This window comes from Zea mays, chromosome 2, assembly GCF_902167145.1.
Source record: "Zea mays cultivar B73 chromosome 2, Zm-B73-REFERENCE-NAM-5.0, whole genome shotgun sequence".
Lineage (NCBI taxonomy): Eukaryota > Viridiplantae > Streptophyta > Magnoliopsida > Poales > Poaceae > Zea > Zea mays.
Window position 1 is genome coordinate 194,017,199 of NC_050097.1, and position 13,466 is coordinate 194,030,664.

The following is a 13,466-nucleotide window of genomic DNA, read 5'->3' on the forward strand; positions in this document are numbered from 1 at the left end:
GGGGAACAAAAAAAAGAACAGCCGGCAACACATGTCCTTTCTCATGAGAACGACCATGCATTGCCATCTCTCGAAAGAAGCCATGGCGGACCGGAGAGATGCTAGCTATCTCCGCTCGATCTGAGACGGCAGCCTGAGGAAGAAACAACGACCGTAGAACGACGGCAGAGTGTACAAGGCGTACAGCTAGCTTCACGAAGCGTTCCACAGTGTTCGTCGTTGGCACTCGAGGCATAGCCATTGAAGAATCCAAAACCGCTCTTTCAGAAAGAAAGAAAAAAAGAACTTCTCAGTCCGGCCCGCTTCACCTGCTGCTGGGGCTTATATAAACCCACAGCAAGCGCGCATCGTAGATCTCACACAGACATACATTTCACCACCGTACGTAAATAAAGATGGGGAGCAACAACGCCTCTTGTGCCCTGTCCGTGTTGCTCCTCATCATCATCTGCGCCGCGGCTGCGCTGCGCGCAGACGCGTCCCAGGCGGACCGGCTGAGAGAGTTCATCAGGTCTAGGAGGAACAGTCCTAGCGACGACAAGGGCTCGTTTAAGGTGACCAACTTAGCGCAGAGGGTTGCTACTAGCAGCCTGCTGAGCACAAGCAGCTACTCCGACAGTGAGCAGAGCGCCATGAAGGCAGCCGACAAGATCACCTCGCTGCCGGGGCAGCCGGACGGCGTCGACTTCGACCAGTACGCCGGGTACGTGACCGTCGACGAGACGAATGGCCGGGCGCTCTTCTACTACTTCGTGGAGGCGCCACAGGACGCCTCGACAAAGCCGCTCCTCCTGTGGCTTAACGGAGGTATATATACATATCTCTTCTCTAGTTCTCTGAATTGTTTTTCTGCATGTTAATGCATAATAATATTAACCGTCCACACACACTACAGGGCCCGGATGCTCGTCGTTTGGCTACGGAGCAATGCAAGAACTGGGTCCGTTCCGTGTGAACAGCGACAACAAAACGCTGAGTAGAAACACGAATGCCTGGAACAATCGTATGCATTCTCTCTTTCGTTTAATTAATATAAGTCCGTCGACAGTAGTCATTATTGCCAATTCGCAGTATAGATAGATAAGATAATAATCATATATGAAACTCTAATGGGCCTGGATTAAAAAAAAATGGCACAGTGGCCAATGTGATCTTCCTGGAATCGCCGGCGGGTGTCGGATTCTCCTACTCCAACACGACCTCCGACTACGACCTCAGTGGAGACCAGAGGACAGCTGACGACGCGTATTTGTTTTTGGTTAACTGGCTGGAGCGTTTCCCCGAGTACAAGAGCCGTCCCTTCTACATCTCCGGGGAGAGCTACGCCGGACACTATATACCCCAACTTGCTGCCACCGTCCTGATCCAGAATTCCTACAACAGCAAGACGGCCATAAACCTACGGGGAATCTTGGTACCACCTATACTACCACCACCTGACATGTTCATGCATGCAGACTATAATTAACTTTACAATACACTAACTAAACTGTCCATGCATAATTAAGGTTGGAAATCCACTTCTGGATTGGAATATGAACTTCAAGGGAGCAGTTGACTACTACTGGAGCCATGGGTTGATGTCAGACGAGGTCTTTGACAACATAACCAGGCACTGCAACTATGACAATTCAGATGGTGCGGCATGCAATGGCGCTGTGGATGTGATAGATCCTGGACAGATCGATCCTTACAACATATACGCTCCAATCTGTGTTGACGCGGCCAACGGAGCATACTACCCCACTGGCTACGTAAGGCACTTATTAACGATTCTGAATGTACGTTTCACTTCATATATTTATTGGTTCTGCTAAATCATTAACGACCCTACGTTTTTGTTTTTCTTTCTTTCTTTTTACATACATATTGCAGCTACCTGGATATGATCCATGCAGCGATTACTACACGTATTCCTACCTCAACGACCCAGCAGTGCAGAACGCTTTCCACGCTAGGATGACAAGTTGGTCAGGATGCGCGTAAGATCTTTATCCTGATCCTGATTATATTGGACCCATCCATCAGGGCTAATGTTGCATTAATATGCTACCTAATTTCCTGCGGCATGCCTTTGCAGGAACCTGAACTGGACAGATGCACCGATCTCCATGGTGCCGACACTCGCATGGCTGATTGAGAAGAAGTTACCGGTCTGGATTTTTAGGTAATTATATTTAGTGGCAACAAATGCAAGTTATCCAAAAAGCACATATCTAGTAATATGTACTATCATACAAATGAAAATAATGCCATTATTATGAAAACAAAAATATTTCAGCGGCGATTTTGATTCGGTGTGCCCGCTTCCCGCCACGAGGCTTTCCATCAACGATCTTAAACTTCGCATCACAACCCCATGGCGTCCGTGGACAGTAAACATGGAGGTAAGCTAAGTTCTATACATGCCAAAGTGATATGTATACCACCATCGTCTACTTATACAAATTGTATTAGTTTCTTGATACCCTCGGGTCTTGTTTAGCCTAATACAGAGAAACACCTAATCTTGACTGATGACTACTGGCTTTAGGCGGTATAACTATATATGTACTGCGTGATTGCGTCTAAAAATGTCAAAGGAACGAAGCATACCAATTAATATAAGTAGTTTCCATTAGTTTTAGGTATTAAGCTTTACGCGGGAGCACGGATTATTGATGGACTAGTGAGATATAAAAATATCCACTCTTACTGGATGTCTTATTCTCTATGAAACTCTTATATGCTGCTCGTTTTTGGAATAAAGCCTTACATATATACAAGTTCGTAATACGCTTGCTTGGCTCATGATTTCGTATGATTGTGTGCTTGCAGGTTGGAGGGTATGTCCAACAATACAAGGGAGGATTCACATTTGCCTCCGTGAGAGGAGCCGGTCATATGGTTCCATCCTCCCAGCCCGAGAGAGCACTAGTATTACTGGATTCCTTCTTCAAAGGGGTGCTCCCACCGTACGTACCGGAGCAGTAATTCCATAAACGAAATAACAAGAGCTAGCATAGCTCGATCTTCTATGGGACGTACGGTGTTGGTACTTTTCCGTTTAGTATAATTTGATCGAAGGTTTGTGGCCATAATTAAGGGGTTCATGTTTTGTTGAGTCTGAAGTGTTTAAGAATACAGTGCACAAAGGTTGTGTCTCATCTCATGCATGTGAGAGGGTGCACACTCTAGGAGTCCGGACTCCTTTATCCTGTTTTTCTATAATTCTGGGATCGAACGTTCAGTTTCCCTAATGTAATGACAGTTTGTATATTGTTCCGTTCTGCTGATTTGAGCAATGTATTTCCTCTTGGATTACCGTTATCGTGTTTCTACACTTGTTTAGTAGCCATCCCGTCTGAACGTAGCCACAAGCAGGCTATATATAGCTTCTTGAGATGGACAATTTTAAGACCCAAAACAGACCACCTATAGTAATTGATTTTTATACTTCACTTATGGAACCACGTGAAGTCATGATTATTTCGCAAACTGTTTATTAAGGGGAGTTCTAATGCTAGAAACCACGTGTTGTTACTATATCTATTTAATTTATCTAGATACTACATATAAAAATTATGGTTCTAATAGATAGTTTCTATAGAATGATCTTTTATAAAATCATATATCTTCTCTCTCACTTATCTACCTATCATATTTTTTAAAGTCATATTTCTTTACGTCTTGGTTCCCGTTCTCATGTACATCGACATGGCTTCTTATCAAGATATCATTTCTTCATCTACCTATCATAAATGGTGGAATCAGCTATCGCGGGATCCACACTCACGGAGTCACGGGCCCCAAGGCCCCAATGACCGACCTTGGCTCCCACAAAAGTGGAGCCCCACCGTCTAGAGCCCCACTTAGTAATTAGTCATCCAAATTGAAGAATTAAACTTATACAGAAAAGTTAGACAAAGTATGATAAGTTAGACAACAAACCAAATATACCCTAAACCTACTCCCTCTAGTGTCCTATTAGTTGTCGTTTAGGACAACGACTCAGTCTCCAAAATATAGCTTTAACCAATGTTTTTTAAAATACAAATAAACTATTAATACATTTATATTTTTATAAAAGTACATGCCAAGACAAATCATAGCATATATATACATTAGGTTTCAAAACTTAATAATAAAATGGTTATTTTAAGTTAAAATTTTATAAATTTAACTCAAATCTTGTACAAAACGAAAACTAATAGTACAACAGAAGGAGTAGAGGGCTTTGGTTGGTGCTCTAGGCTTAGGGACACTTCCGCACTTCAAGTTTTTTTCGACCACCACCATCTTTGAGAATAAACAAGTCCGTTCGGACCCTCGAGCACTTCTAACGGTAGGACACATATATTTTCTTAGTTGTCCAGGCCCCCTACCGCCCTATAGATCTCCAAAGTCTGATAATTCAAATGGTTGGGCCTTTGGTCCACTAGGACTTGAGGCCTCCCAACTAAGATGTATGAGTTCTTTGATTCTAGCCTCACAGCTGCACTTAATTTTTTATGGAAAATAAATTTTAGTTTTGAGAAGATCCTAACCATGTAAGTACAGTCGTTGTATACAAGTATCACGTATATAAACAAGAACAAAATAGTGGTACGATTAACCTTATACCAATACATGGCGCAAATTTTAAGAGAAATTTCACCGTGTCAATTCACCTAGTATTCTTTATTATATCGCTCTTTCTCCAAGAGGCCCGGGTGAAGCAGTTGTTTACCATGGTGCACCGAAACATAGACCAAGGGACTCAGGGCTTCACTCTCAGAATACCATAGTGGCCGTAATACCCATATGGTCATGGATCTGTAAAAGAACTCGGTTACAACTGGGTGTTTTAGATTCAGAGAAACGATAAAGCAGATACACCGGGTGTTTTAGATTCTTCTAAATCATTTTTTCTTGGTAGCTTCTTCTGCTCTGGTAAAAGAATCTGCGATTACATCAGTAGCCCAATCCTTGACATCCTCCTACAGGTAAAGGATACGGATATCAGTAGTAAAACATCCTCCTACAGGTAAAGGGTAAGAGGTTCTCCAAGACAATAGCTTGATTGCATGAGGATCCCATGAATGAAATATCTAAATCCAGATGTGGGAAGTACTAGAGCAACAAGCTGTTGAATAACAGAACATACAAGCCATATAATTTAAGCATTGGGATTAGTGGTGAATAAAAATAATAGAACACATCAGAGGTGACAGTACCATAAACCATCAAAGAGTACCATGCAAAACTTCATTTTAGAAACTAACCACAAGAAACATCTACTAACCAGTCGCACTGGCTCCCCCGTTCTTATCCGGGCATGTGGACGAGCTAACTTTGATTCAAAAGGGGTCCTTGGCCTGACTTCTTGGACCTCCTCCCATTCTTCACGAGATAGCATCCTTACTGTTCCTTGATCAGGGTGGCTATTCTTTATCTTGCGCTCTCTCCTTTCTTGATCTGTAGCTTCATGTTCCTTCCCACAGAAACAGAAAATAAGATTCATAACATTATTTTGATATCCTAACAAACATAAAAAAGAACACTATTCAATTTAAATGTTTTCTTTCGTAGCCATATAGACTATACAGTTGCCAGTAGTTCAAAATTAACCTTAAAACAATATTCTAGAATCTTGATGATTTAGTTAACCAGAAGGGTGTACACAAATCGCCACGAAACATTAGGCACCTAGGGGGTGATAACGGATTGTGAAACAAATATTTTCTTCACAATTTGTTTGAGTCTTTAATTGATTTTAGTTCAAAAATGAATAGAAATAGAGTCTGATCCTAATCTGATTCGATCCTTAAATTTTATAGTGTAAAATTTAGAGCTCATTACCACCCCTACAGGCAGCTGGCAAAAAATGTGAAGCTGAACGAACATTGTAGAATTCATCCGTATGAAAGGAAAGAAAGGTTGACTGAATGTAATATCAAACAGATCCAATAGTAAAAAGTCCAATTAGGATAACACAAATCTACCCAGGCCCATGAAGAAAACACTGTATACACTTATGAAGCAAATAGACAACTAGATAATAAATCCGCACTTCTCTCATCTGAGAACACTTGTCACAACCACCTTCAAATTCCTACAGGTTACATGTCTACATGTCCAAATCTAGCAATATGAAGATTCTACACTACGCGCCATAGCATTGACTCAACAAAAGATTCGCATAATGTTCGGGTATTCAAGGAAATACACAGTACTTGCAATTGCAACAGAAAACAACCCTAGGAGAAGCCAGCTACAGCTACAAGGCCTAGGAGGGCACGGAGCAGTACCATCATGAGGAGCTTGGTGAAGAGGGCCACGGCGGCGGCGGTGAGCACCATGGGGAGGGAGACCGAGTCGAGCCACGCCAGCGACTCTGGCGTGGGCACGAAGAACTCGTCGCGGCCCGGGTCGCGACGCCGCCGCCTCGCGCGCTCCCGCTCCGCCACGCGCATCCGGAGGAGGTCTCTCGGCGAGGCTTCTCCCGCCAACGCGACCTGCCTCGCGGACGCCCCTCCCCGCCGCAGCGCCGACCGCAGCATCGCCGCCGCGTCCACGCCCGCCACGCTACTCGAGAGGAGAAAAATAGAAAATGGATACAAAACTGTGTGAATTGTTTTTTTTTTACTTTTGGAGTCAATCAAATGGGCTAAGATGTTGGCCCTTGTATGCTCCATGGGATCTCGGCCCGTTTTAGTGGCTCGGTTTGTGTACCTGGGTTTCTTCCTTTCCGTTCTTCGCAATTTTACTTTTAACTTTTTTAACAGAAATACTCGCTCAAATTTTTATATTTCTATTTCAATTCTTAAAAGTGGATGTTTACTATTGCTATCGCTCTTAACAAAACTACGTCTGGAAATTTATGATACTAAATAAATGTAGTATAAACATATAACTAATGAAAAAATAAATATTATATTTATTTGGTACCATAAATGTTACTATTTCTTTACATGAAATTTGATCAAACATAAGGCTCTTTGATTATCAGAAAAATTTAAAATTACGTATATAATAGAATAGGAAAGTATTAAAAAACATAACTAAATAGCTACTAGATCTAAAGGTTAAAGTTTTGATGACTAATGTCCTTGCGGTTTTGTTTGGTTACTCTAGTATTGATCCAATCCACATGATGACGTAGTACACTAGGTCTACATAAGATCAAGGATTTCAAAACCTACCCAAATTGCCAAATGAAGGCCTCGCATGGGTGGTAGGCTTATTATGCTTTTCAGCTTTTGGGTACACTTGGACAACTACTCAACTAGACGAGCTCGTATCCCGCAGTATCTCCGTGCTCTAGTGTCACCGGGAAAACGTGAGATATAACTTTGCCACATCGCGACCAGCTGCAGCATATCACATCGGTGGCAGCATGTGATGCGTATCAGCGCGTGAGGCTGAAAAGGGGACGTGAACCCAACCGGGGTCCGGGCGAGATCGCAAGCGGGGGGCAGCGACAGCGGAGACATGCCATCGCCGAACACACCGTGTCGTGTCCGTCGGTTGCCAGTCCACACTGCCGCCTGCGTCGGCGTCGGCGTCGGCGTCGCCGGGCCAGACAGGGAAGCCAGCCAGCTACTCGTTGCAGATGGCACCGCCGCCGATGGCCTGATCGCGTCCCGGCTCTGAAACCGCCTGAAGTTCTCTCGCGTCCTCCTGCCTCACTGGACTGGATTGGAATTGGACCCTTCTCCAGCCTCTGCCGGAGTTTTCTTTGCCGATGCGTGTTACGCGTGGTGCATGCAAGATAAACCTGTGTATCTTCTCTGTTATCAAAACCTTTTGCTGATATCGTCTCGTCTGTTTTCACTGCTTTCTTTACCTGCAGGTGAGGCTGGCGTTTTAGTCTCTGAGCGTCTTTTTTACACCTATATATACACAATCACCATCATCGTTTGGCTCCAGTCGCCCATTGCCATGCCCGTCGCCGTGGTCGCTTTCTCCGGTTCTCCCCGAGCAAAATAATCACCTTCAGCAGACAACCGTTGCCACCTCGTCTATCTCGGCGCTGCTCAACATCATCTCAGACTCTGCATCATACATTCATACTACACTACACTCCTCCACCGTGATCCAAACTCCTCCATCCAGGTCATCATACACTCGATCGCCAGAAATAAACAAACAAACAGAAATAAACAAACAAATAAAAATATGTTTGTGCCACTGCAGACGCACATGCCAGTTCCAGAGTTCGAAACAGTGCTCGATAGTTTAATGGGCGCAGAGCTTTTGGCCACGAGGGGCTCCATGTGCCGCTGCTCATGGCTCCAAACATAGGCTTTTGTTGTGTTGCCACTTAAACAAACTCGATCGTGGCCATTTGTCTATGCCGCGTCGTCGTCGTCGTCGTCCCGCTCGCCGGCCGCTGCTCGCTCGGAACAACGGGACGGGACGCACTTGGCTACTGCTCCGCCGCTACATGTGTCTATAGGCCAGCGGCGCCGGCACACTGGCATGCACAGCACAGTAATGACCGGACCCGCGATTCGCCGGGGAAACGGCCAAGTGCTCCGCGTAGCTAGCATAAACCTATCGTCTATCACTGCAGGTGAGCGGTGACCTGGCCTAACACTCGAAAGATTCCACGGGACATGCATAGTAGACGTATATCTATCTATCTATCTATCCAATCATGCATGGACCACGACGTCGAGTAGAATTAAATTCGTAGCCGGAAAGGAGGATTAGGCAGGCTACAGTGGTAGGGAGAGGGACCGGGGCGAAAGGTCGACGAAAAGAGATGGCGTATGTCCTGGAGTGTCGCCGTAGTGCTGGCCGATTGGCATGTTTCAGGTTGCTGTCTGCTCGCAGCACGCCATGATCGGCTGCCATGCTCGCGCGGAAGGACGACAGCGATGGAGTTATGGGGAACGTCGTTGATGCAGACTTCGACCTCTCGATTCGTTGCAACTGGACCATTTCTTTTTTAATTCTTTTTCTTTTCCAAGCAGGACCGCAGTTTATTGCCATGTTTTCTCAAGTGTAAGCCTTATTTAGACCCTTTTAAGCGAAATAGATTTGGGGATCAAAATTCTACTCTCTCTGTCTCAAATTAAAATTCGTTTTAGTGAATAATATGTTTATATAATATTTGATGTATGTATGTGTTTTATATATGTATCTATATTCATCAACATCTATTTAAATATCGACATAAAAATTAAGAGCTAAAACGAATATGACGGGTGTGTTACATGATTTTATGTTTTATAGACAACCATTTGTATTGGCCCCTTTCAAAATTCTTACTGAACTAGACCTCATAAAAAGTTTCCTTTGTATATCTCTCGTTATTGAAATCCAATATATTTTTTGGCGCTCCATCCAAATGTGTATCTTCAAGATGATATTATAATTCTAACCTATTGAGTTGTAGGTTGACCGTGTCCAACATAGTCGCAACCTCCGCTCTATGATAACACCTTCATAGTTGGATCCAACTTGTACACTATAAAAATGAGTAAATCTAAGTGTCGGTGTCCTTAGCCAAAAATCTAGTGGCTCGGCATGAGGCTATCCTAGCCTCCATGTCAATGGTTTGTGACACTCTTGAGGCCATGATCTAGGTATTTATGTGGGCAACAACAGGCACCGATGGCACCATCACAATGACCCTTGGAGTAGAGTGCACATGTGAGGCCATGATCTAGGTGTTTATGTGGGCAACTATAGGCACCTATGGCACCATGACAATGACCCTTGGAGTAGAGTGCACATGACGATGGTCGTGGGCTCCACGTATGAGGTGTACGACTATAGTGCAAGTGGTGCAAACGGCCATTGCCTTGCTAAAAAGAGGTGCAAATGTTATAGGGTTCTAGTTTGCGACGGTTACAGTTAGGGACCAAGGTGGTTGTACCTCAACATGGGAGTTCACCGAAAGTTGAGGTGGTGGAAATTCTGAGTCAAGTTGACGACCTTGGTGTTTGAGAGCCTACAACTATTTGGGCTCTAGGCAGAGGCATCAATGTAGCAACAGTTGTGCCTTAGAAGTGGTCGAGTCTTAGGATTACACATATGTTATAATTTGTGGTAGAAGTAGTACTAACATATGATCCTAAGAATTATATAACATACATTTGAAGTGTGCATATCGATTGAAATATCACTTGGTAAGTTTCTTCCTTGGTACCTGGAATAACTAAACACACTAAAACCTTTGTGAGATCAACATTATAGTAAAAGTGTTTAGATATCAATTGATAAATGCATTCACTAGTTAATAGTAATATCATTGCTATCATGCATATTAATTTCATACTTCATGCAAAATCAAATACTCATGTAAAGGGGTCTATGTCTACTTTCTGGTAAATGAAACAAACATAGGAAATGATCTAATGCCACATTCTGTTAAATGCAACAAAACCTAGAAAGAGATCTAAAAGCTTGATAGTTCTAAGGCTGGTGCATCAAATGGTTCGACGGTCGCTCTCGGGCGCAACCAGAGTGATGAGCGGAAAGGATTGCCCCCACGGTTAAAACTCGGGTGTCCGAGTGCCAAGGGCATTATAACCTGTGTTCGAGAATTGCCTTCCGAGTCATGGTTATTTCCTAGAAGAAAGGAAGCGAGACCTCGGGGTCGGTCGAACGACCTTGGCAACTATATGGGGACGAAAGTCAATAAGTTTTGAGGCTGATCACCAATTGATCCATTGGATCCATTCGATAGGGAACCAAACAATCGCTCGAACCTACCTGAAAGTCGCCTAGAGGGGGGGTGAATAGGGCGAAACTGAAATTCTCAAAAATAATCACAACTACAAGCCGGGTTAGCGTTAGAAATATAATAGAGTCCGCGAGAGAGGGTGCCAAAACAAATTGCAAGCGAATAATGAAGTGAGACACGCGGATTTGTTTTACCGAGGTTCGGTTCTCTCAAACCTACTCCCCGTTGAGGAGGCCACAAAGGTCGGGTCTCTTTCAACCCTTACCCTCTCTCAAACGGTCCCTCGGACCGAGTGAGCTTTCTCTTCTTAATCACTTGGAACACAAAGTTCCCACAAGGACCACCACAAGATTGGTGTCTCTTGCCTCAATTACAAGTGAGTTTTGATCGCAAGAAAGAATCAAGAAAGAAGAAAGCAATCCAAGCGCAAGAGCTCGAAAGAACACAAGCAAATCTCTCTCTCTAATCACTAGGGCGTTGTGTGGAGTTTGGAGAGGATTTGATCTCTTTGGTGTGTCTAGAATTAAATGCTAGAGCTCTTGTAAGTAGTTGAGAAGTGGAAAACTTGGATGTCATGAATGGTGGGTGGTTGGGGGTATTTATAGCCCCAACCACCAAACTAGCCGTTTGGTGGAGCTGTCTGTTCGATGGCGCACCGGACAGTCCGGTGCACACCGGACATGTCCGGTGCGACAGCCATGTCACCAAAAGCCGTTGGGGTCGACCGTTGGAGCTCTGTCTTCTGGGCCCGCCTGGATGTCTGGTGGCGCACCGGACATGTACTGTAGATTGTCCGGTGCGCCAGTATGGGCGTGCCTGACCTCTGCGCGCGCAGCGCGCGCATTTAATGCGTCGTAGGTAGCCGTTGGCGCCGAAATAGTCGTTGCCCCGCTGTTGCACCGGACAGTCCGGTGAATTATAGCGGAGAGGCCGAATTGAATTCCCGAGGCTGGCGAGTTCTGGATGCGGCTCTTCTTTGGAGCACCGGACAGTCCGGTGAATTATAGCGGAGTCGCCTCTGGAAATTCCCGAAGGTGACGAGTTCAAAGTCGGAGTTCTCTGGTGCACCGGACATGTCCGGTGGCACACCGGACAGTCCGGTGCACCAGACCAGAGGTGCCTTCGGTTGTCCCTTTGCTCTTTGGTTGAACCCAATTCTTTGTCTTTTCATTGGCTAAGTGTGAACCTTTTGCATCTGTATAACTTATACACTAGAGCAAACTAGTTAGTCCAATTATTTGTGTTGGGCAATTCAACCACCAAAATTAATTAGGGACTAGGTGTAAGCCTAATTCCCTTTCAATCTCCCCCTTTTTGGTGATTGATGCCAACACAAACCAAAGCAAATATAAAAGTGCATAACTGAACTAGTTTGCATAATGTAAGTGCAAAGGTTGCTTGGAATTGAGCCAATAAATGTTACTTACTAGATATGCATGGATTGTTTCTTTATTAACATTTTGAACCATGCTTGTACCACAGGTTTTGTTTTTGCAAATTCTTTTGTAAATCCTTTTCAAAGTTCTTTTGCAAATAGTCAAAGGTAAATGAATAAGATTTTACAAAGCATTTTCAAGATTTGAAATTTTCTCCCCCTGTTTCAAATGCTTTTCCTTTGACTAAACAAAACTCCCCCTAAATGAGATTCTCCTCTTAGTGTTCAAGAGGGTTTTTGATATATCCATTTTGAAAAATTACTTCCTCCCCCTTTGGAACATAAAAAGATACCAAATTGAAATTGATCAATTGAAAATCTCCAATTTTAAAATTAGGTGGTGGTGCGGTCCTTTTTGTGGTGGTGCGGTCCTTTTGCTTTGGGGCCAATACTTTTCTCCCCCTTTGGCATGAATCGCCAAAAACGGATACTTTGAGTGAGATATAAGCCCTTTCCTAACTATTTTCTCCCCTTTGGCAAATAAAACATATGAGTGAAGATTATACCAAAGATGGAGAGTTGCTCGGAGTGACGGCGAAGGAAGAGTTGTGGAGTGGAGTGGAAGCCTTTGTCTTCGCCGAAGACTCCAATTCCCTTTCAATATACCTATGACTTGGTTTGAAATACACTTGAAAACACATTAGTCATAGCATATATAAAGGAGACATGATCAAAGGTATAATTATGAGCTATGTGTGCAAGTTTAGCAAAAGAAATTCCTAGAATCAAGAATATTGAGCTCATGCCTAAGTTTGGTAAAAGATTGTTCATCAAGTGGCTTTGTAAAGATATCGGCTAATTGATCTTTAGTGTTAATATATGCAGTTTCGATATCCCCCTTTTGTTGGTGATCCCGAAGAAAATGATACCGAATGGCTATGTGTTTAGTGCGGCTATGCTCAACGGGATTATCCGCCATGCGGATTGCACTCTCATTATCACATAGCAAAGGGACTTTGGTTAGTTTGTAACCGTAGTCCCGCAGGGTTTGCCTCATCCAAAGTAATTGCGCGCAACAATGGTCTGCGGCAATGTACTCGGCTTCAGCGGTGGAAAGAGCGACCGAATTTTGCTTCTTTGAAGCCCAAGACACCAAGGATCTTCCCAAGAACTGGCAAGTCCCTGATGTGCTCTTTCTATTAATCTTACACCCCGCCCAATCGGCATCCGAATATCCAATCAAATCAAATGTGGATCCCCGAGGGTACCAAAGCCCAAACTTAGGAGTATAAGCCAAATATCTCAAGATTCTTTTTACGGCCGTAAGGTGGGATTCCTTAGGGTCGGCTTGGAATCTTGCACACATGCAAACGGAAAGCATAATGTCTGGTCGAGATGCACATAAATAGAGTAATGAACCAATCATCGACCGGT

At 43.9% G+C, this 13,466-nt stretch overlaps 2 protein-coding genes across 3 annotated transcripts; one reads left to right on the forward strand and one right to left on the reverse strand.

Moving 5' to 3' along the window:
* The first annotated feature begins 617 nt into the window (after positions 1 to 617).
* LOC103647521 (serine carboxypeptidase 1) lies at positions 618 to 2,973 on the forward strand. The gene is made up of 8 exons (XM_008672048.2): positions 618 to 807; positions 896 to 1,003; positions 1,140 to 1,414; positions 1,509 to 1,754; positions 1,876 to 1,982; positions 2,081 to 2,167; positions 2,282 to 2,387; positions 2,818 to 2,973. Exons 1-8 carry the CDS (start codon positions 633 to 635, stop codon positions 2,971 to 2,973), a joined length of 1,260 nt encoding a protein of 419 aa, XP_008670270.1. The 5' UTR covers positions 618 to 632.
* Positions 2,974 to 4,618: 1,645 nt separating this feature from the next.
* On the reverse strand, positions 4,619 to 6,640 carry LOC100277172 (uncharacterized). 2 transcript variants are annotated; one of them, XM_008669463.4, is made up of 3 exons: positions 6,270 to 6,640; positions 5,244 to 5,452; positions 4,619 to 4,958 (listed from the first exon to the last, which is right to left on the reverse strand). In XM_008669463.4, the coding sequence occupies exons 1-3, from the start codon at positions 6,519 to 6,521 to the stop codon at positions 4,928 to 4,930; spliced, it is 492 nt and encodes a 163-aa protein (XP_008667685.2). In that variant the 5' UTR covers positions 6,522 to 6,640; the 3' UTR covers positions 4,619 to 4,927. The 2 variants fall into 2 exon arrangements, with proteins under 2 accessions (XP_008667685.2, NP_001144290.1); NM_001150818.1 differs by having other exon boundaries at positions 4,634 to 4,958; positions 5,264 to 5,452; positions 6,270 to 6,564.
* Between the last annotated feature and the right edge of the window lie 6,826 nt (positions 6,641 to 13,466).

Excerpts from the sequence above, each read along its gene's own strand:
- LOC100277172 (NM_001150818.1), bottom strand. The coding sequence starts at position 6,521 with ATGCTGCGGTCGGCGCTGCGGCGGGGAGGGGCGTCCGCGAGGCAGGTC. Across the intron at positions 5,453-6,269 it reads TCACCAAGCTCCTCATGATG|GAACATGAAGCTACAGATCA; the intron begins GTACTGCTCCGT and ends TTCTGTGGGAAG. Across the intron at positions 4,959-5,263 it reads CGGGGGAGCCAGTGCGACTG|GAGGATGTCAAGGATTGGGC; the intron begins GTTAGTAGATGT and ends CTTTACCTGTAG.
- LOC103647521 (XM_008672048.2), top strand. The coding sequence starts at position 633 with ATGAAGGCAGCCGACAAGATCACCTCGCTGCCGGGGCAGCCGGACGGC. Across the intron at positions 1,755-1,875 it reads CATACTACCCCACTGGCTAC|CTACCTGGATATGATCCATG; the intron begins GTAAGGCACTTA and ends TACATATTGCAG. Across the intron at positions 2,388-2,817 it reads CGTGGACAGTAAACATGGAG|GTTGGAGGGTATGTCCAACA; the intron begins GTAAGCTAAGTT and ends GTGTGCTTGCAG.